This window comes from Mucor mucedo (assembly GCF_025094135.1).
Source record: "Mucor mucedo strain NRRL 3635 chromosome Unknown EV154scaffold_171, whole genome shotgun sequence".
Lineage (NCBI taxonomy): Eukaryota > Fungi > Mucoromycota > Mucoromycetes > Mucorales > Mucoraceae > Mucor > Mucor mucedo.
The window spans coordinates 29,470-50,501 of record NW_026252455.1 but is presented as its reverse complement, the minus strand read 5'-3'; the positions used below and the strand labels follow the sequence as shown (position 1 = coordinate 50,501).

Genomic DNA, 21,032 nt, shown 5'->3' with positions numbered 1-21,032 from the left:
GTACGCCCCTTCAAGCCAAATAAAAAACCCCTATAATCCAGATTGACAGAGAGTCATGAACAACATTTTGTGCACACATGCATCTACAGAAAATTCCCCGTGCCTCATACAGGGAAATCCGAGATATCATAAACCATCTACAACACACTTTGTTGAAATAAACGAGTCATAATTGATAATTAAGTTGTCATCAAATTGCTAGAGACCATGCAAATGTTTAATACTTTATCATCATAAATTTTAAGCAAATTGTTTTTGATTTTTTTATTTAATTATTGTATTGTAGTGTAGAAAAAGTTTTAAAAGTGAATTCAAGCATTTACAGATTGAATCAATAATACGGTAAATCACCAAACTTCAAGTAGCCACATTTAATAAGCTTTTTCTTCGATCATGCTATTTTGAAAAGACAAGAAGCATGAAATTAATACAGATTGTTTAACACTCGCTGATATAAAGTAAAGACTATTTATTACCGGCGTATATTTCGGTCTATATTTTAGGGACGCACAAAATTAGGTATTGGATGTTGCTGCTTTTTAGGTCGTATTATATGTCCCTTATCATCACGTCGTTGTACTACTTGTCCCTTATCATTCATTAGTAATATATGTCCTTCAGCATTACGTCGTACTCTTAATCTCTGACCATTACGTTCTACAGGTCGCTGAGCAGCATTTTTTGCTCTATTACATTGTTGGATATGATGATTTTTGTTCCGGTTTACGGCTGGTTTTATATTTTGAAAAAATGGTTGTTTAACAATTGGCCGTTGAACAATTGGCTGTTGAAAAATTGGCTGTTTAACAATTGGCCGTTGAAAAAATGGTTGTTTAACAATTGGCTGTTGGACAATTGGCTTTTGGACAATTGGCTGTTGGACAATTTGTCGTTGAACAATAGGCCGTTGAAGAAATGGTTGTTGAACAATTGGCCGTTGAAAAATTGGCCGTTGGATAATTGGCTTTTGGACAATTGGCTGTTGGACAATTTGTCGTTGAACAATTGGCCGTTGAAGAAATGGTTGTTGAACAATTTGCCGTTGGACAATTGGCTTTTGGACAATTGGCTGTTGGACAATTTGTCGTTGAACAATTGGCCGTTGAACAATTGGCCGTTGAACAATTGGCCGTTGAACAATTGGCCGTTGAACAATTGGCCGTTGAAGAAATGGTTGTTGAACAATTGGCTGTTGAACATTTGGCCGTTGAAAAATCGGCTGTTGAACAATTGGTTGATTCCTATTTTTTAAATTATTGTCGTTTTTTTTAACCTGATTGGGAATTGGCTTCTGTTGTTGTTTGTTATTTTTTTGAAAATTCTTTTGTTGACCTTTTGATAAAGAAGTAATTCATTAAAACTCTGTACTATGATAATTTAATATAATTTTCAAAGTAAGTTTACCTACGAAATTTCTCATTTTGAAAATTTATTGAAATATAGTGAAAAAGATAAAAACCCCCCTTTACCCCACTCTTTTTATACGTTGGAATCTAATTCTCTATTGCGGAATATAGTTTGCGAAAAACCGGGTGCAACAGATAAGGTCACGCGCTACCGTGATCGAAAAGGCTCGTTATAAAGTTTGTGACAACACTTATTGGAGATTTAGATCGATATTCTGGGGGGTTTGTGGTGAAAATATGTAAGAGTATGCATAAAAGCCATAAGAATAGTGCTATTGTCGTCCGCAATAATAACTTGGAAGTTTTACGGAAGTCTTATATTTCTACTCCAGACGAACGAGCCACATTATCGGCTCTGGACGGAAGGCCATCCGATTTGTAAATTATTTAAGCATTGATCAATTGTTAAATCTATGAAAGGGATTCACATAGTGAAAGTTTATGATTTCTGATTATACTGAATTAATTTAATTTAGAAACACGCTATTGTCGTATTGTTCTCAAAAATTCTTACTAACAGCGCAATATTACTTACCATTTGTATTTCAAGACCACTGAAAAATATATCTACATGCTCGTGATTTGATAGTGACCAATGATATACAAAACAGTAATCTTGGCCCGATCCGTGTACATATATGATTCTCATTGGAAGTAATTGATTGGATGTTGTATTAGGTTCAAATAACAGCCTGGGGAAGAAGCTCCGGAACTTGGACTTTAAGAAAGTCGAGAATACTCCCAATTTGGCACGTAACACACCATTCATATAACTTGTCTGCATGGTCTTATTACACCCTTAATTCAAAGATACCCTTAAATAGAATACTGCAACTCACACTGTTTTCAGAAAATATTAGATCAAAATGTAAAAAAAAATTCGTTCACGACGTAAAAAAAAATATGTTCATCTTCCGAAAAAAAATTGGTTCCGAAGAACGTAAAAAAAAAAATTGAGCTTACCACTTAAGTGTACCTATGGTTGACCTGCAATAACAGGCAGGAAAATTCTATTTGCGACGTTGACGAACATTTCTAATGTTTACTTGATTATTTTGGGTCCTTGCTCTTCTCTGTTGGTCCTGAGGAGCCTATCCACGTCGAAATATTGGGGGGATGTCGTTTCCAGCACGAAGTGAACGAACACTATCAACCATGTTCAAGCAAGCAGTCATATCACGATACTATAGACGAGGATCAATCCTATTTGTGTTATTATTTATGGCTCTACAATTTTGATTTGTATATCTGTCACAGGAATAAAAAAAAAATTATTAGATAAGAAAGTGATTAATAAGTGAAATTTAACATACCTTAAGAGACGATGTCTAATTAAACGAGGATTTGCTATTCGTCTATGAGGGCGGGGGTTATTGACCATCCGAAATGTTTTAAGACTTCTACGTTCACAGGCTGGGCAGCACTGACTTGTTCTATATTCATCGATCAAGTACACCCTTTTACCAACATTTTGAAGCATCCGACGGAATTTAAGTCCCCCAATGGGCTCATAAAATCTTGTATAAGGAGCAGACCAGTTACCAATGACATAAACAGCTTCGACACCAAACTTTTTATCTAACTGTGCTCATACTACTTCCAGATGTACCTGGAGTTACCAGTCAAGGATTTATCGTAATCCTTGTTGGTAAAAAAAGAGCAGTTATTTGAAGCAAGAAGTTTTCTATAATAACATGTTAGATAAATGGCACTCAGTTTTGGATTGGTTGTTACAATATTTACCTTTTATGTATAAAGTGTTATAAGTATAAGAATAAAAATAGTTATACGTAAAATAATAATGAAAGAGAAAATAAAAATTGAGTAAGGATTGAGGTAAACTTTTTTATAAGATTTATTGTTGTTGTTATTCAGAAAAAGGGAGAAAAACAAAGAACAATGAAATTCGCATGAAGCAATAATAAATGCACTTTTTCTAGCTCTCATTTTATACCTATCTCCTGTGAAAGAAGGCACATGCCTCATATTTATTATAGCAAAATTCGGATTGCTCAAAGATTATACGAAAGCAAACGTAAAATAAATGTGCCATTCAAAGTAAATTGGAATTAATAGGTACCTAATTCCAGATAGCCTTAATACATACAATGAAGTTAATATTTATTTCGAGTAAAACTGTAAATGCCATGTACTTGTATGAGCGTTTTTAGCTCTTTTGGTCGTTTAGTTTTTGGGGTTGACAAAAAAAAACAGGCTAGATACCTTTTCAGGGTGTCAGGTAAGGAAGGAAATCTGGTGCATCCATATCCATTCTTTTGGATGAAGTGACTTTAAATGAGTTATATTATACCCATACAATAGGGCATTTATCCAGGTCCTTCTATATGATAAATTTTTTTCTTCTACTTAAACAGTATACCCATTTAATGATAACAGATATATTTCTCTTTCGTTCATTTCGTTTGTATACTATGCATGGCAAATTAATTGAGTATTTACTCCGTCGCTGATTGAAATTTTATTCTAGGCGTGCACGAATAATTTATGAAAATAGTGTAGAACAGACATAACAAAAAAAGCAATCATCTATGAAGTACGATCATTACTGCGAAAATAGAACTATCAAATAAGATTGATCAAGAAAGTGAACCCCCAAAAAAACAGTATTATTCAGCAAGATATAGAGTACGAGGATTTGAAAATGCAGCGTAAATAGAATAGTGGTTTAGTGATGGTAATGTGGGAATTGAAGGTGTTCTTTAAAGATCCACCTTTAAATCGAAAAAACCCTTATATCGAATACCCTTTATTCGAGCGGTTACTGCAGTCGTAAGACTCATGTAATTGTATTTTGCACACCATTCATTATATACAGGCTTGTGACCAAACAGAGGCCATTTTACTTATACCAAGTTATATAGTCTATTTGCTGGAATGAGATGAGTTTTTTTTTTTTTATCACTGTACGAAAATTTGGCTGTTGACGCAATGACAACATTTTGCATGACACCATACCAGCTCAATAAAATATTACATTAGGTATGAATTTTTAAAGAGACATACGGTACTTCATGGATTGCCATATGTTATTGCAAAACAAATATTACTGCAGACAAATGGGAACGACGTTTTCTCATATCGACCTGACACATCAGGATTGAATACCTTTAGGCTTTTTCAAAAAGTGTTCTAAATTCTAACATTTATATTTATAGTCGTCAACATACTTTAAACTCTGTCGTTATTTCATCATCGCATTATGCTTATATCCTCCAAACGGTTTACTGGCATCATTGTACAGACATTAGTGTACTCCCTTCCTTTAAGACTGACCAATAATTTAGGTGCCCGGTCCGTCCAACTAGTGAGAGTAACACAATAAACCGAGGATAAAACGTGCCCAAAAGAGTAAAAGTGCACATCGTATATAAATGCTAAAACTTTAATCTATAATGGAGAACACAAAAAAGAGCTCTTACTCCATGTGAATACATGGTTTGTTCATTTGGTATGCTTTCAAACAGCCAAAAAAGTTCCCATACGGAGAGTCATGCTTTTGGACTAACAAAATATTTTCTTTTACATGTGTATGGTGCGGCTTGCAGGTTATGTCACACAAGCCCAAAATTTGTCAACATACAGATCGCAAATAAAAGCTAAGCAGTGGATTTTACTGAAGACTTAAGGGAGGAGTTTTTGAGCATATTAGGGACAAACGCTAAAAATAAATAAAATATGAAAAAATCGGAAACCATATAAAGTTGACCCGAGTAAGCATCATTGGTGTGTTTACTGTAACATATTGTCATAATTGTTAACTCCATTAAGAAATATAGATACTATACGAACCCACCCCGCCCCCCGCAGGTGACATGTCCAAATTTTAAGGTTTTTTTTTTTTATATCCGTTACTTCAAATAAAATAAAAAATCCTTCTATCTTTCTTTTTTTTCCCCCCTTTGTGTTCAAATGACAGGTACCGAAGAAAAGAAATCCAAAAAGTTTGCTGTAGGTGGCGGAGACCTTCCACCTTCTCCTACTAGTAGTGCCACACTGACGACAACGACCACAAATAAAAGACCTACTCGACATCATGTCAAAAGACGATCCAGTGGTCGAGTGCATGTATCGAAATTAGCTCCCATGGCAAGAGCTCACAGTAATACAAATTTGGAAGCAGAAGATGAAGTAAAAAAACCCATGAAACGGTCTCAATCAAACAAGTCCTTGACGAAATTAACATTGAGTACCACCACCACTCCTAATGAACCTAAACTCAGCATGATGACACCTGTGATACCAACCCCTGTGGAAGAAGTGCAAGTCAAGGCACCTTCTTCTCCACCCAAGACACCCACTTTGCCCGTACAAAAGAAGCCTTTATTGAAATCTCAGTTTGTCGATGCCAACCAACAACAACAACAACAACAACAACAAAAGAAGCTTGGTAACGTAGCTTCCGTGGCTGCCACTCAGCAACCGACGGGTATGACCCGTACACAACAAAAGCTCCTTCTACAACGAGAACAAAGCTTAATTCATGATGAAAATAACATTGCTCACCCAAAAAACATGATTCGCTTAACTCGAGAAATGGAAAAGATGGGAAAAGAATACCGATGTGTACGAAAATACCAAGATCCCATGATGGAGAGTTTAAAACGTTGCCAACAAGCGAAAAGCAAACCTTCACTGCACACTCGTACTTTTTCTTCTTCGTTCATTGCACAACCCGCTTTACCTCATATGGAACAGCGTAGACAAATCCTGTTAAAAACTGCTCTACAACATCAACAAGCGAATCCCAAAGAAGATACGAATGAAAATAATAACAAATGGAGTCCGTCTCAATTTTTAGATCGTTTATTTTTTGGCAACGCTTAAAAAAAAAAACTCATTAATCATAACACAACATACGTCCAGATGCATTGCCTGCCAATACCATGGGTTGTGTAGTACTCGGATGAAATTGACAGACGCCCGAAATTGCAGTAATATGGTCCCCATCATATAATTGGACAATTTCTTTGCCTGTTTCGCCCGAATAAATGTCAATCGTTTGTTTCATATTACCAATCACAAAGTGTTGCGTCTCTAATCCATTCGGGTTGGTATTCCATCTTGCACGGAAATTAGTTACCCATCTACATATTTATAATAAACATTTAAGAAAAAAAAAATCTATTCACACAAGATACGGTTGCCTTAGTTACCTGCCAGTGTGGTTGTTATGAGGAATGGCGGACTTTAATTCAACGGTTTGAATGTCCTTATTCAAGGTAAATAAACGAATATAGTCATCATAGGCCGTGGTAACCAACATGTCTCCTTTTGGAGACCATGCACACCCGGTGACAGAATAACCATGTTCCAATGACTGTAAGGGTTCAGCCTTCTTGTTCCACATGCGGATGTCCCAAATAGTACAGGTACGATCATTGGATCCAGCCGCCAACAAATGTTCATGCACAGAATTTAAATCAATACAACCCACCTTCTTGTCTCGAATATTATATACTGTCTCTTTCTTATCTGTTCTATTATCTTTCATACCAACATCACCGTCTGAAGTACAGAACCAAATGTTGTGGCCATCTTTCGAAAGACTGAAATTTGTAATAGGGTATTCTTCTTTAGCGGTCCAAGTGTCAAAGACTGCCTTATTCATATCAAATGTACGAATTAAACCATCATAGGAAGACGTAAGTAGTTTGGAATGATCAACAGGATTAAAATGGAAATCACTAATGTTTCTTCGATGTGGTTTGTAGCTGTAGACCACAGGTTCACCTTCCTCATCCTGGCTCTTGACATCCCAGAAGCCTAAATGACCATCAATGTCAATAGCACACGCAAGTATCTTTGAGTCAGAGGGATGGAATCTATTATTGCGATATCAATATAAAATAACCCCCCCCCCCCAATAATATGATCAAACTTACAAACAGCCATTGGTTCGACTTGGAGTGACTTTCACAGTGGCCCATTCATGATGAATCTTTAATTCCGAAAGTTGGTTTTGTAAAACCTGGTCAGGCGTCTTGCCTTCATCGTTGGGTTCCTGCTTCACTGTTACTTTGGGTGTGGTGTTAGGGATGAGAGTCTTTTTCATGAGACCCAGGAATTTTTCCTGATCGTCTGATCCTAATGATTCAATAATTTTAGGCTTCTTCACTTCGGGTTCGGGGGTACCATCGAGGTCTAAGTGGCGTTTGGGAGGTTCACCACGAATACGTGCTGAGGTACGAGAAGGTAATTTGGGTTCCTTTTTTACAACAGGTTTATGTTGTTTTAAAGGTGTCTTCTTCGTCTTCGTTCGACCAATGTTATGAATCTCTAATTGACGTAATAAAGCTTCATTTTCTCTATAGTGAGTGAATAGAAAGAGAGAAAGAGAGAGTAGGTTAAATATTATTAAGGGTTCATTCTTTTTTCTTTTTTTCTTTCGCACAGCAAAAAAAAAAAACAAAAAAAAAAAATTGTTTTATTACTTTATATTTTCTAAACGTTGCTTTTCATAGTCGGACATGGACATTTTTAATGGTAATTTATAAAAATCCAGATTCTTGTAAAAGACGCGTTATCTTTTCATCCTCGCGTTCCCTATTTATAATAAAAAAAAAAAAAATTATTATCTCCGAACAATGAAAATATGATCAGCAAATGTATGGATTTACCTTGGCTCTAGCTTTAAACTCTCCTTGTACAGCTGTTCTTCATCTCGTGTGCTTTTCAGATTGGAGCGAATAAACTCTTGTAAATCCTCTACGGATTTTAATTGGTATAAAGAAGATTGGTATTGTTGGATTTCTCGAATGACTTCAGCTGTTTTCGCTCGTTTTGCAAAATTAATTAATTCCTTGGATTTCTTCAATTCATTGGCATTGCCATCTTCAATAAAGGTTAAATCTTGCAAGTAAATTCCCAGGAAGGGTATACACGGTGGATTGATCGAATGAATAATCGCTCGATATTCCGTGAAATTTCGATTGGCACCCATTAATTTACGGATATGCTGTAATGTTTGATTTGTGCGCGCTCCCACCACTTCCCATGTACGCTTTAATCTGCCCACTGAACTATTGTCAAATGCTGAAAGAATTGCCATACATGTATTAAAGTTGTTGAGAATTCGACATTTCTCTGCTACTTGCACCCAATATTTAATCAACACACTACGTTTCTTGATGTCATGTTGACTTAGAATCACATCAGACACCCAAGATGTCACTTGATTACAATATTCAATAGAAGCGCGAATATTATCAGCCACTTGATCATCTTCCTGCGAAGACCAAGCTTTATCCAAACATTCAATTGGTTTAATCGCACTATATAATTTGAAATCCATAATCGTCAATTGTCTTGCCATTTCTAACGCATCAATATCTAATAATTTAAAACGACGTCGATTCCTTGGTAAGATGGGTTCTGGTGGGTCCGGTAGTGTTAAAATCATCTTTTTTAATCCGCCATTGTCCATCGTATTTGCTTGTCTTCTTCGTTCAATTAAAGATTCCAATTGTCCATTAGAGAATTTCAAGGTGACTTTAATGTTGGTCTGTGTAAATTCCAATAATCGGTCCAATAGAATACTATCGTCTTCATTATAATATAATTCCAGCCAATTCTTCAAGACGTTGAACACACGTAATCGCACCAATTTCAATTTCTTTTCTTCCCACATGATGGATTCTTCCTGTGTTAATCCAGGAGGACACTGTAGATTATATCTGGCTTCTAACAGATTTAATAAATCCACAGAACTGCAAAATGATCTATATGTCAATAAGAATGTATTGATAAAATTCATGTCCAGATAATCATGCATGGTCAAACGTTCCACAAGGGCAGGTAATGTACCTCCTTTAACATTGCCTTCCATATTAAACACAATTTCATTCACCCCATAATCGTATTGTAAGAAATGAGGTCGTTCATGAACAGTGGGTGCTGCTGCTGCTACTGCTGCTAAAGGTGCATCATCACCAAAGAATTTCTTAATCTTGTTATTTGAATTCTTAGAGGGTGGGGCTGTCTGGGATCGTATCATGGGAGGTGGGGGTATCATACTACTGCTACTGGTAATTTCAGACTTGTGTCGATCCATCATTAATTTACGATCAAACTCTTCTTCTTCGGATATCTCTGTGCCATTCATTGTACCTAGTTCTGAAAACAAGTCATCGTCTTCATCTTCTTCTTCAATCACTTCCTCATCCATAGTTGCTAATACGGGGGGTTTAATGATACTTTCGGTGTGTAAGAAGGAAGCATTACTATTACTTCGGCTTCTGTTCTTATTGGCCAATACAAGAACACTGGCACAAATCAATTCAATAGGTTCATACAGACTACCCGCTGCTTGTTCCGTTAGTTGTAAACAATGCTCGAATGTTGATGTATCTTGATTTGTCAATGCTTGTAATTGAAAGAATAAGACGCCTAAACTATCCGCAAGTGATTGTTTCCCCAGTAATAAATCCTTCATTTCCAGTTCCAACTGTACACTTGAAAAATCCGTTTCGTCTAGATAGCCAAGAAACAATCCCGTTTGGTTGGACAAGTTGCGAAAATGAGTGAATAATAAACCTGACAATGACATTTTTTCGGTTGTGGTGTTGGGTGTACTGGCCGCAATACATTTAATAATTGTCTCTGCTGAATCTTGAATACATGTACCCATCGTCTCTAAATTCTCTGCTAAATTCACTTGCAAGCTATATCGTTGTTGTGTACCGGATTGCACATTAGCAGCAGCGATATCTGTGGTAGCCACCCACTGAGGATCGGTGGGCACCAAGGGTAAATTCAAATCTTGACACGTATTGATAAAATTTCGAATCATCAATAAAAGTTCACTGGATTCCGTCAAGATTTTACTGACAGCATTGTCCTGATTATCAAATGAATAGTGGAAGGTTTGTGCTGATAACGTCAGTTTGGACATGCTGGCCATCATGGCTCGATGATGCGAACGTAATGTGCCATGCGCCCTGATGGGTCCAGCATCTTTATCCATGGTATTACTGGCAATCAACATGTTACGAATGGCATTAACAATGGCGATGGAACAGGCATAATAAAGATGGTCGTGACCACTCTTAGCTGCTGTGATTAATTGATGCACAGCAATGGCAATACTGCCAGAGAGTTTAGTCCAGCCTAAAGGCTCGTTATTATCGTTCAGTGAAGGTGCTTTACGTATTGAAGGTTTTCGTGAAGCTGATTTTCTTGGAGGTTCCTACATTTAAATGTAAGCATATTATAGAAAATGAAACCCCACCCCCTAGTTTTTTTTTTTTTTTTTTTTTTTTTTTTTGTTACCATGGTGTCCTGCTTTTGAATGTGCGGTGTAACATGATGTACCCATTGAGGCTAGGACAAAAATGAGTCTATATTAAAAAAGTATTTCATATAAAAAAAAAAAATTACCTTTTCGTCAATTGAATGCAAGGTGCTGTTATCCGACGACCAAGGCATATCCATGTGGCTGGATCGATAATCTGATTCGGATCCGCTGTCGACCATCAAGATGGATTCTTCTTTTGCTACTTCTTCCTTGTCAAATCGCATTTCTCCCGTAATTGTATTCAAATGATAATATCCACTTCCATCTTCTGTTCGTTGAAGAATCCAATGATCATTATCTTCCTCTTTATTGTCATGGTTAGGTTGGTAGGCTAGACTAAGTCGATACTGATTTTTCGGTGGTTCCTCCTATAATTAAATAATGATGAGTTGGAAATTTTTATATTTTACAGAAAGCGGACTCTCTGTTTATTACTCACATCCTCATCTGAATCTTCCTCGATTAATTTAACATAGTTGCTAGGAAACCAGCCTCGAGTTTCATTACACCTATTTTGTTATTTTAGCATATCTTTCCTGACACACACACACTAGAAAAACGACTACTTACAATCCGTCCCACCAGCCTGAAGGTAGTTTGTTCAAAACGTCAATGAGGTCATCTTGGTTAAAAGAAAGCGATGAGGGATCGTTTGACTTGAATGGGTAAAGTGCCTGAACTCTACATAAAATGGGAACACTTGACATATTTATTTTGTAGGAGAAAACAACGACAACAAAAAAAAAAAGAAGAGAGTAAGGTTGCAACTAAAGTTTTTTTTTGTTTTTTTTTTCGTGATGATTTTTTTTTTGTTTTCGATAGGTTAATATTTCATTAAAAAGAAGAAAGAGAAAAAAAAAAGGAATTGAAGATCACAACTGTTTCTCATGAGTGTAACGCATGGTGTTTCTTTACATTCAAGAACCGATGTTCTCTTACCTAAACGAGTTAATATTGTTCAATTGAGATCTCAACTCCAAGCTAGTAACCTCAGCAACCGTGAGTATGCCTATTTTGGTGATTCCCCATCGTTTCCTGTTGTCGCATTCTACTAACAAACAATCCCACAAAATTATATAACGTTGTCAGTTTTTTTAATAAACTGTCTTGTGTACCACGTGTATCGATTTAGATGAATAAAAAAAAAAAAGGCACTCCGACAGTGCGTAAAACTGGACCTAGCGGGTTCATTGTTTTTACATCATAAATTAATTTAAAGGACAAATAAAATGCTTAAACATATGTTAAGCCATCTTTTTCTGTCATTTCATACATTTTTATAAAATTCAAAAAAAAAAAAAAGCTATGTCAAAAAAAGAACTTGGTCATACTCATTTTTTTTTCTTTAGCATTTGGGCTATACAAAAAAGTATATTTTTTCCCTTGTTTTTTTTGGTACCAATTAAGCCAAACACACACTTACGTACGTGGAGTAGAGGCCATAGTCACACTGATCACACATCCTCACATGCACACACTTGACTCCAACACAACATTTACTAAATAGGCAGCTATGGTATACAAGTATGAACACCAAATACCAATAATTTGATTCAAAGAGAAAAGGAACCGAAAAGTGGGAATGAAAGAGCCTCGCCAAAGAATGGCAGAATGAAACCGATCCTCGGGCAAAATCGAACACTTATTGCGCGAGTTCAAAAATATCATTTGCCTGATAAATATTTTTTAGAATTAAAAAGATCAACCATCCAATAAAATTGGCGAGGAATAACTTTTTGTATACAACACCATCACTAAAAGGTCTTCACAATGGGACGGAATCCAGTTAATCTTAACCATAGTGCGAATCATTCTTCTTCTTGCCACCTTTTCTTTCTTTCTTTCTTTTTTTTTTTTTTCTTTTTTTTTTTTCAGCCAAAAATAGCTCACGCCACCATAATAGAATATAAAGGCCCCGCCCAAAAAGTCTCGGTAAAACAAATATCCAACGCATGGCAGATGCAATTGATACCCCATTTTTTTTTCTGCTCTGCTGGTAAATCATTGTACATGTTAGAACTTGAAGGTTTTTATTACATGTCCTTGTCTTCTCAGTTAAACGAATCAACGGAAAACCATTGAGGAAAACATGTCGCATATGATAAGAATCCTGATCTCCTTTGTACTAAACTATCCTTTGTTACGAAATAAAACACCATTGTCAGTTATTATTATGACTGTTGCCAAGGAGATAACTTTGTAAGTTGTATGGCTTTATTTATTCTTCCCAGTAGCAAAAAAATCAGTCAAGATGTAAACTGGATATAAAAAAAGGCCACCTACACAATTAACGCCCACAAAGTGTTTATTTATACTCTCTGTATAAATAAAGCTTCGTTAGACAAAGGAAAAAATAGGACACACACTTCTACTTTTGCTAGAAATATATCTAGGAAGAGCTAATAGGAAGCAATAAAATTATAAGCCTAAGCTTTATATCGCTCATCCAAAGATGAACATCCTTTTGCTACCTTTTTCACGGAATATCTGGAACACACTTATGGCTTTTTGTCATAACTAAATAAAAATAATCCTTTTCTGAGATTAAAACAGTGAGGTAAACAATGCTTTCATCATGGAAGTTGTGCGTAAACAACTTTTGAATTTCAATCATTTACCAATTAAAAACACTACCATTCATCTCAGTGACAATTGCTGATTCGATCCATGTGCGTAACATGGTATTTTATGCATTGCTTTGATAATGTCTGAGGAGATGGATAGGTTACACACAGTCCTAAAATCAAAGAATGTATCTTAGTGTATAACGAAATATGGCGACTACTTCTCATTCTGTTATTTTTATATTGTAGTGATTGCAGCTATAACCAAGAAGAGACTGCAGAATCCACCTCCAATTAACAGAATAAACTTTCCCATAAATAATCATAAATTACATAATAATCATAAGATTCGTAAACAAAAATAAGATAAATAATCGCGGATGCTCCTTAGTTTTTTTCTTCTGTTAATTTTTTGTAATAAAATAGATCTTAGTTTTGACTCGCTGTTTTTTCTTTTTATCATTTTATTCTAATTTCCAAATCGCTATTCACAACATATATCACTCATGAATGATTATATAAAAAAAAACTTGATTTGGCCGTTCTATCATGCGCTTTTGTTTACTTTTCGTTTAAGGGAAAAGTATCAATCTTCACGTCATGTCAAGTCACGAAAAGTCACTTAACAAAAAATAATTTTTGCATGAAAAAAATGGTATAAAAAGGGACCATTTTCTCCTTTTTTTTTTTCCCCTCAATTCTCTTATGCCTAGCATTTGATGCGGTAATCACCAACTACTTCGGTAGGGTTATCGTATAATTTTTTGAACTGGGCTGAAAGTTCTAATCCACTTCCTGCTTTCGGGCGTGTTGAAACGGGCGGGTGGCTTCCCATTGGATCAGCAAATACGAAACGAGCGCATCAGCAAGAACAAAACGAGCGCACCAGCAAGTACGAAACGAGCGCATCAGCAAGAACGAAACGAGCGCATCAGCAAGTACGAAACGAGCGCATCAGCAAGTACGAAACGAGCGCATCAGCAAAGTACGATTACGAGTGGATCAGCAATTTTCAACTAATGGGGAGTTTCTCCAGTGACAGCATCGGGAAGTGTTGAATGATTAGACTTTTGGCCCTATTTAAATTTAATGAAAATGAAAAACAAATAATATTGTGACCTCTTTTTTTTTTTTTTGATTCTCATGCATGAGTTGTCTCCAAAAAAAAACAATTATTCTCTTGTCTTCTAATTGTGATGGGACTGACTCATTTGATAAAGAGCTTTTTATGAAAAGACAAAAAGTCTCACCTGTACCCCATGCATTTGTCTTATATTCTGACATGGAATAAACATGAATCCCTTCAAATACATCAAGCAACTGTCTAATGCTTTCAATTACCCTTACAACAAACGGTTGAGAACAAAGCGATTTGGTGAAAGAAAATTTTGAGAACTTTGGTTATAAATTATGGGCCCATTGGCTAGTAACAATTAGTAGATGCATTCAACGCGTAAAGCAGGTAAAATTTTTTCTTCAAGCACGATACTTTATGAAGTGTACGTAATAATGTTTAAGTGTGGCACATAATTTCTCGGATTTTACATAGCTTTAAAAAATACGAAGGGTATTCGTCATAAAAATATGTGTATGTCTAAAGTGTGCAGATACGTGTGATGTAGCTTTTTTGAAGCATTCTCATGAATCAAGATCGCCTGTACAATTAATGCAAAAGAACAGTGTACCTTGGGTGGCACTGATGTTACACCTCGCAACAGGTTTTGTATCAATTAAAAGCTATTCAGTTGTTGTATGTCAAAAATGGTAGTACGTATCACGTTCATTTATCAAATTATATGTTTTAAATACTTTATCACGGAGAAAAGGTGGTATAATAAATTAGGATTCTATGTTAATATCCAGAGTACGCACGGATTTTCGGTCCCTTCAGTTTCATCAATAATAATAAAAATGCCCAAACAAAATTAAGCATGCCAAAAAAGAATGTTACCCAACCTGGTCCCACTGCTTCTGTCATTGGATTTGCTAAAGAAAAGGAAAACGATGAGTACAAAAAAAGGAGAGAACAATAGAGTTTGTTTGCTTTACCAATTAAACTAAGAACACAGGACCAAATCATTCTTACGAGATTTGCAGCTGCAGTGACACTAGCTCCGCGTTCAGCTACAGCATCAACTAAATAAGACATGGCAGGGTTAAACACCTGAACCATGGCAAAACATTGTACACCAAACATGATAATGGATACCCAAATACTCCATCCAAATTGAATAGGCCAACCCCATAAAAAGAATGAAAGTGGGTTCAAGATAAAGGCAGCAGGCCACACATTGGGTGCTAATCTATCTTCGGGTAAAGCAACGCCATCACGTTTTGCTCGTGCACGGTTCAAAAATATATCAGATAATTTACCAGAGATCAAGGAACCGATGACTTCACCTAATCCAGGTGAAATAAACGTAAGTCCCACCAAACCGGAAGACAATCCGTAAACGTTTGTGTATAAAGAAGGCAGCATATTCTCAATGGCAAACATACCACCAAACGCAAATCCAGTTGCCATCGAAAAGACCAATACAAATGGGTGTCGTAATAAGGCTAAAGAGGCCAATGGATTCATGCGTTTGGTTTCAACAATAGTCGAATCCGTTTCCTGCTTTTCATTGATATTCGTCTCCTCCGTACCATCTTTACCCCACACGGATTCTTCGCGGTATGTTTCTTCCATTGCGAAAAACACCAACAGTAAAAGAATACATCCAAACACAAACAATAACCAAAATACAGATCTCCATCCCCATCTTTCAACTAAATAGCCTCCAAAAATAGGTCCAAATAAAGGCCCGGCGAATTGTCCGGTAAAATAAATACCCAATGCATTGCCTCTTTCGTGAACTTCATAAATATCGGCGACAGACCTATTAACATGTCAACTTTTTTTTCTCTCATCATTCACTAGCTGATTTTTTTTTTTTTTTTTTTACCCTGCTCCAATAGCCCAGGCTGAAGAAATACCAATGGCTTGCAAGATTCGCATGCCAAGTAAGACATTAATGCTGTTGGCGAAGACGGCAGCTAATGAGCCCACGGTGTAAATGATTATCGAAAAGAAATAAACGGATCGTCGAATTTTCCAGTGATCACTGATGCTGCTATAAAAAATAGGCTACAAAAGCAAAAAAAAAAAAAAAAAAGGGAAAGGGTCCCCCTTTGTTTTGTTAGTGAGGACAGCAGAAAAGTATTGTACTTTTCTATCTTACAGCAATACCCATAAATAACATGAATAAAGAATTACTGAGTGTCACCATGATGGAAGGACTTTCTAATTCCAGCATAATTGCTTCTAGTGCAGGTAACTGCGAATTATAAGTACCAAATCATTGTTGTCAAAAATAAAAAAAGGGAGCTTTACATAAATGGTGGAACAAAATCCAGGGATAATGGCAATAAAACAAACGAGACCCAATAGGAGTCGTTTTCTCCATTGTGGTAAATTACGAGGATCAGATCTCACAGGTATCTTTAATTTGAATAAAGTTCCCCAGTATGTCATTTTTTTAAAAACAAGAAAAAGATAAAGAAGAAAAAAAAAAAAGTGAAATTGCACAAATCCAGAATTTTCTTTTTTTTTTTTAAAAAAAAAAAAAACTTTATTTCGTCTCACCTCGATTTGCCCAATCAAAACTACGGTTTTACAGAATTCATCAAGACCAAGCCATTCGATAAGCATTTAATAGGTGATTTCATCAAGTCCATTAATACTTGAGTGTTCATATGTATACCATCGCCATGATCTCTCCTCAACTGAATCAGACTTTGTTGGTATCTCTCCAACGCACTTGATTTTAGCTGATGCAACTGTTCTGTAATATTAGAAGAGATCAAGTCGTGCTGGATCATCATAAATAGCAGCGATCGAAGATCTTGTTCTTTTAAAGGTTTCAATACATCAATTAGATTCTTTTCAATCTTATGGCTTGTAATGGTGGGTTGTAATAATTTAATTTGTTCAGTGATAAAATCCGCTTCCAACGTAATGATATCAATACGTTCATCCATGTATTGTTGGTTTTGTTGTTGATCCGCATAATCATCTTGATAAAATTCTTTTAGCATGGATTTTCGTTCTTTTAATAAGTCTTTTTGTTCTCGTATCAGTGTCAATTTCTACACAAAGAGCAAAAAAAAAAAAAAGGTCGTGAATAAAAAAGGCAATGGATCAAACACATTCTTCCCCTCAAGTTTTTACCTTTTGTTTAAGTGTCTTTAACATTTCTGTACAGAACGCATTGGATTTGATATTATCAAATGCTATTATTCTTTTAAAAAAGAAAAAAGAAAATGAAGTTAGCGTTTATGCATCTGCATACACTTTCGGTTTATAGTTACCTTTGAATTTCTCGATGACTATCTGCAATATTTATACGTTTATTAGAGATTGCAGTCATGGCGGGTCGCTTGATAACGACTTCGCTACTTTTGGTTGTTGTTGTAGTTACGGACTTGGTGGACCTGCTTGTGTTGCAAATAACATGAATTCGATTTAATGCGAGTTTTACTTGTTGCATGGTGGGACTATTCTCAGTTAAATAGGTAAGGGCTTTTTTGACATGCATGGCGATTTGCTTTAATTGCATAGGCATAGCTTGGTTTTCTTCTACAACCATTGTTAAACGGTGTGTGGTCTCGTGTTGTTGTTGTTGTTGTGGGATATGGATGGTATTGGGTTGCTTCATGAGACTAGGTTTATTATTTTTTTTCGTGATATTGATAACAGGAAGAAGAGGAGGGGGTGGTGGTAAGGAGTTTAAACTTTCAGATTGAATAGGTTGTTGCTCTAATTGTTGTATCAATGCCTTTTGTTCTTTGACACTTGTCTGAAACATGTTCAACATTTTGATGAATAAAGGATCCGTTGGTATGTTATCATTCTGCAAAAGAGAAAGTTAGTCTACATATTGGGTAAAAGGGAGAATATCAACTCTTACTGCTTTCATTTGTTTGATGAATAAAGCTTCCTTTTTGTTTCGTGATCTTTGTTTATCCAATGAAAAGACGACATTGACTTGCTTCTTCTTGGTATAGGTTTTGCGTTTTGAACTGGTAGATTTGACAGGCTTACTAGAGCTGTTGGAACCAATCAAAGTAATACCATCATCATCATCAACAACATTTTCGTTATTGGCCTCTCCCCTAGATGATAATGCATTATTTTTGGCTCTTAAATCATCTAACTCCAAATGAACTTCCTTCATAAAGGCATCATTAATTTGTATCTCTTGTCTCAATCGTGCAATTTCAACCTTCATGGTATCTACTTCTGATAACTGCTGATTGATGACCACACGATTAGTGATATTTTTGGCACGATTGGCATACTTCAAAGTACTGGTGGTTTCATTGGCGTTGGAATCAGCAGGAGATACACACGCTAGCATTAGTGTTTGACTATTGCCACCCAAACTATCCTGCAAGAGTCGTGTCAACTTGGAATTTCGGTAAGGGACATGACTACTTTTTGACTTTCTCTTCTTTTCATCCCCCAAAGCAGAAATGACGTTGCCTAAAGCTAGGAGACCTGAATTAATTGAGATACCCTCGCGTGCTCGGTCTCCCTTTGCGTTGGTTCGTTTTAATCGTTCAGAGCCTGCTAAATCTACAAAATGAAATTTAGAATGGATGACCGATTGTTCTAATTGCTGAACCAAGGTGACCGTAAAAATAGCATGGGATCGTGATGAACTGCTGTTCATATCAGTTGAAGCGGTTGTACGTGAATTCGAACCTAAATCTAAACAACTTTTTTTTTTTTTTTAAAAAAATATAAGAATATATCCAAATAAAGATGTTGCTATGTATGTGTGTGTATACCTTAAAAGATCTGCAGCGTTGCCTACAGATTGTTCATGTACGCCAGACCAAGATATGTTTCCAAAGACATCTTCACGAATATTGACGGAGGCGGCGGTATTTGTATTTAAAAGGTCGATAATATCTTCGTGATACAGTTCTAAAAAGGATACCTTGACCTTGAATTTGGTTGGATCGCCTTGATTTTGAATCCATTCGAATAGGTTTTCGGTAAAACGAGGTACGATACCTTGATTGGCTGTATCGGATCGTGTTGAAGTACCCATACTATAGGTCTTTCCGCTGCCTGTTTGACCATATGCTAAAATGGTGGCATTGTATCTAAAATAAGCCCATAATAGGTAGGAGGTTTAAAATAAATGAAAATAAAATCTTTTTTTTTTCTTTGTTCTTTTACCCTTCGGTAAATTGATCAAATAGAGGTTGTATGCAAGAGTTATACACGTGTGATTGGCTGATTTCAGGTGGATAGACGTAGTCAAATGTGTAGCTTTGAGGACGATCCTGACCAATTTTAATTTGTTGTGGTTGTTCTGGTATAAATGTAATAAGCTTATTGTTGTCTTTTTCTTTTTCGTTGAAAGGCCGTACACGCAAAGCCACTCTTAAGGAATAAAAGGCATTTAATTTTCGTTGCCTTACTTCTATTTTTTTTTTTTTTTTTTTTTTTTTTACCTTACTGTCACTGACATTTTTTTTTTTTTTTGTTGGATTTTTGAAGGAAATGAAAAAACAATAAAAGAGAAAAAAAAAGTGTAAACAAACTAAATTAGGTTTTGTGTCGTGTGTGCAAAAGGATTTCCCACTCAAAGACGTAGTTTGAAAGTTTTTTTTTTTTTGTTTGGTTTATGGTTGTGTGGCTGAAGTCTATTATACTTGTCAAAGTTTTTGTTTGTATCGTCTGCTCTCCCTCGCACTCTTTTTTTAAAAAAAAAATACGTTTGTATATCATGTTACTCCTCCTGTAAAAAGAATTCATGTCTATTGTTTGTTTACTTCACTTTTAAACTACGCAAACAATGGGAGTTTTTTATCTATCAAATGACCAAAAAAAGGACCGGGAAATCAAATATCTAAGGTCGTTCTGTCAATCTCGTACAATTGTACCATAGCCGGCCATGTGATCCCACGTAGTCCTGATCAAAAGGAAACATGCAGTAAAAAGGAGTAAGGTTCAAGCTCAGATTCGACTGTTCATTGGTATCGGCGATCCTCTTTTTAGAAATATTTCAGACAACAATAGAAAAAAAAATAACATTCAGACTGATGTAAAACAAAGTATATTGTAAGACAGGACTTTATAAACTTTAAATCGGAAATGCAATCGTATTGAGTACAGGTCACTCTATATTAGTTACTATATCGGTATCTTATGGACCTGAACATATCATTTAGAGACTTACAAACTCGGTTTTTGATCACATCCACAAAGCCATTGGATACCATGAATATGTAACTACACAAATTGCAGACTCTTGTATGGTGAAAGTACTATCGATCAATTTCATTAAAAACACCCGGGTTTAAGAAACATATTACACTCTCATTTATGATGGTGTAGATATAGGCGAGTTACTCAACGGCCTGCCAACCTGTCAGTACGCCTTACGAAACTTTTGCCACTGCTTATAGTAACAGACCGAAAAAAAAAAAAAATTAACGAGAACAAGAGAGAGAAAAGTTAATCTTAGCTATTTGCTTTAATCACGTCAACAAGTATAAAATGACGATTCATCATGCCAGACTGACTCAGAATATTAGTTTTTTTCTTTTACTCAGATGAGTCCGAGAGACAATTTATTTCGCTATTGGGCTGCTTATTACCATTTCCGTTTTAGATTTTTTTTTTTTTTTTTTTTTTAGTAATTCTTGTGATTTATCGACTGGCGTAACAAAAAGTTGTTTAAAAGAACTTTT

General features: G+C 35.8%; 7 protein-coding genes across 7 annotated transcripts; all 7 read right to left on the bottom strand.

Moving 5' to 3' along the window:
• Positions 1-499: 499 nt before the first annotated feature.
• On the bottom strand, positions 500-1,420 carry EV154DRAFT_487124 (uncharacterized protein; the record flags this gene model as incomplete). Its single annotated transcript, XM_051598938.1, has 3 exons — positions 500-1,219; positions 1,274-1,332; positions 1,405-1,420. 3 exons carry the CDS (start codon positions 1,418-1,420, stop codon positions 500-502), a joined length of 795 nt encoding a protein of 264 aa, XP_051451799.1.
• Positions 1,421-2,772: 1,352 nt separating this feature from the next.
• EV154DRAFT_388412 (uncharacterized protein) lies at positions 2,773-2,991 on the bottom strand (the record flags this gene model as incomplete). The annotated part of the gene is made up of 1 exon (XM_051595070.1): positions 2,773-2,991. A coding segment is annotated over one exon (219 nt), but the record flags the coding sequence as incomplete, so codon positions are not given.
• A 1,343-nt stretch (positions 2,992-4,334) lies between these two features.
• EV154DRAFT_546046 (WD40-repeat-containing domain protein) lies at positions 4,335-7,936 on the bottom strand. Its single transcript, XM_051604681.1, has 5 exons — positions 7,859-7,936; positions 7,310-7,732; positions 6,581-7,249; positions 6,285-6,511; positions 4,335-4,473 (listed from the first exon to the last, which is right to left on the bottom strand). Exons 1-5 carry the CDS (start codon positions 7,900-7,902, stop codon positions 4,454-4,456), a joined length of 1,383 nt encoding a protein of 460 aa, XP_051451797.1. The 5' UTR covers positions 7,903-7,936; the 3' UTR covers positions 4,335-4,453.
• On the bottom strand, positions 7,916-10,410 carry EV154DRAFT_430695 (ras guanine nucleotide exchange factor domain-containing protein; the record flags this gene model as incomplete). The annotated part of the gene is made up of 2 exons (XM_051596553.1): positions 7,916-7,970; positions 8,045-10,410. 2 exons carry the CDS (start codon positions 10,408-10,410, stop codon positions 7,916-7,918), a joined length of 2,421 nt encoding a protein of 806 aa, XP_051451796.1.
• Positions 10,411-10,889: 479 nt separating this feature from the next.
• Positions 10,890-11,426, bottom strand: EV154DRAFT_393233 (SH3 domain-containing protein; the record flags this gene model as incomplete). Its single annotated transcript, XM_051595137.1, has 3 exons — positions 10,890-11,084; positions 11,141-11,228; positions 11,290-11,426. Coding segments are annotated over 3 exons (420 nt in total), but the record flags the coding sequence as incomplete, so codon positions are not given.
• A 3,709-nt stretch (positions 11,427-15,135) lies between these two features.
• Positions 15,136-16,281, bottom strand: EV154DRAFT_540520 (major facilitator superfamily domain-containing protein; the record flags this gene model as incomplete). Its single annotated transcript, XM_051604420.1, has 3 exons — positions 15,136-15,269; positions 15,333-16,162; positions 16,229-16,281. The coding sequence occupies 3 exons, from the start codon at positions 16,279-16,281 to the stop codon at positions 15,136-15,138; spliced, it is 1,017 nt and encodes a 338-aa protein (XP_051451794.1).
• Positions 16,282-16,875: 594 nt separating this feature from the next.
• Positions 16,876-20,052, bottom strand: EV154DRAFT_93006 (P-loop containing nucleoside triphosphate hydrolase protein). Its single transcript, XM_051607844.1, has 7 exons — positions 19,791-20,052; positions 19,513-19,719; positions 19,116-19,436; positions 18,236-19,043; positions 17,634-18,175; positions 17,494-17,563; positions 16,876-17,411 (listed from the first exon to the last, which is right to left on the bottom strand). The coding sequence occupies exons 1-7, from the start codon at positions 19,805-19,807 to the stop codon at positions 16,929-16,931; spliced, it is 2,448 nt and encodes an 815-aa protein (XP_051451793.1). The 5' UTR covers positions 19,808-20,052; the 3' UTR covers positions 16,876-16,928.
• Positions 20,053-21,032: the final 980 nt, after the last annotated feature.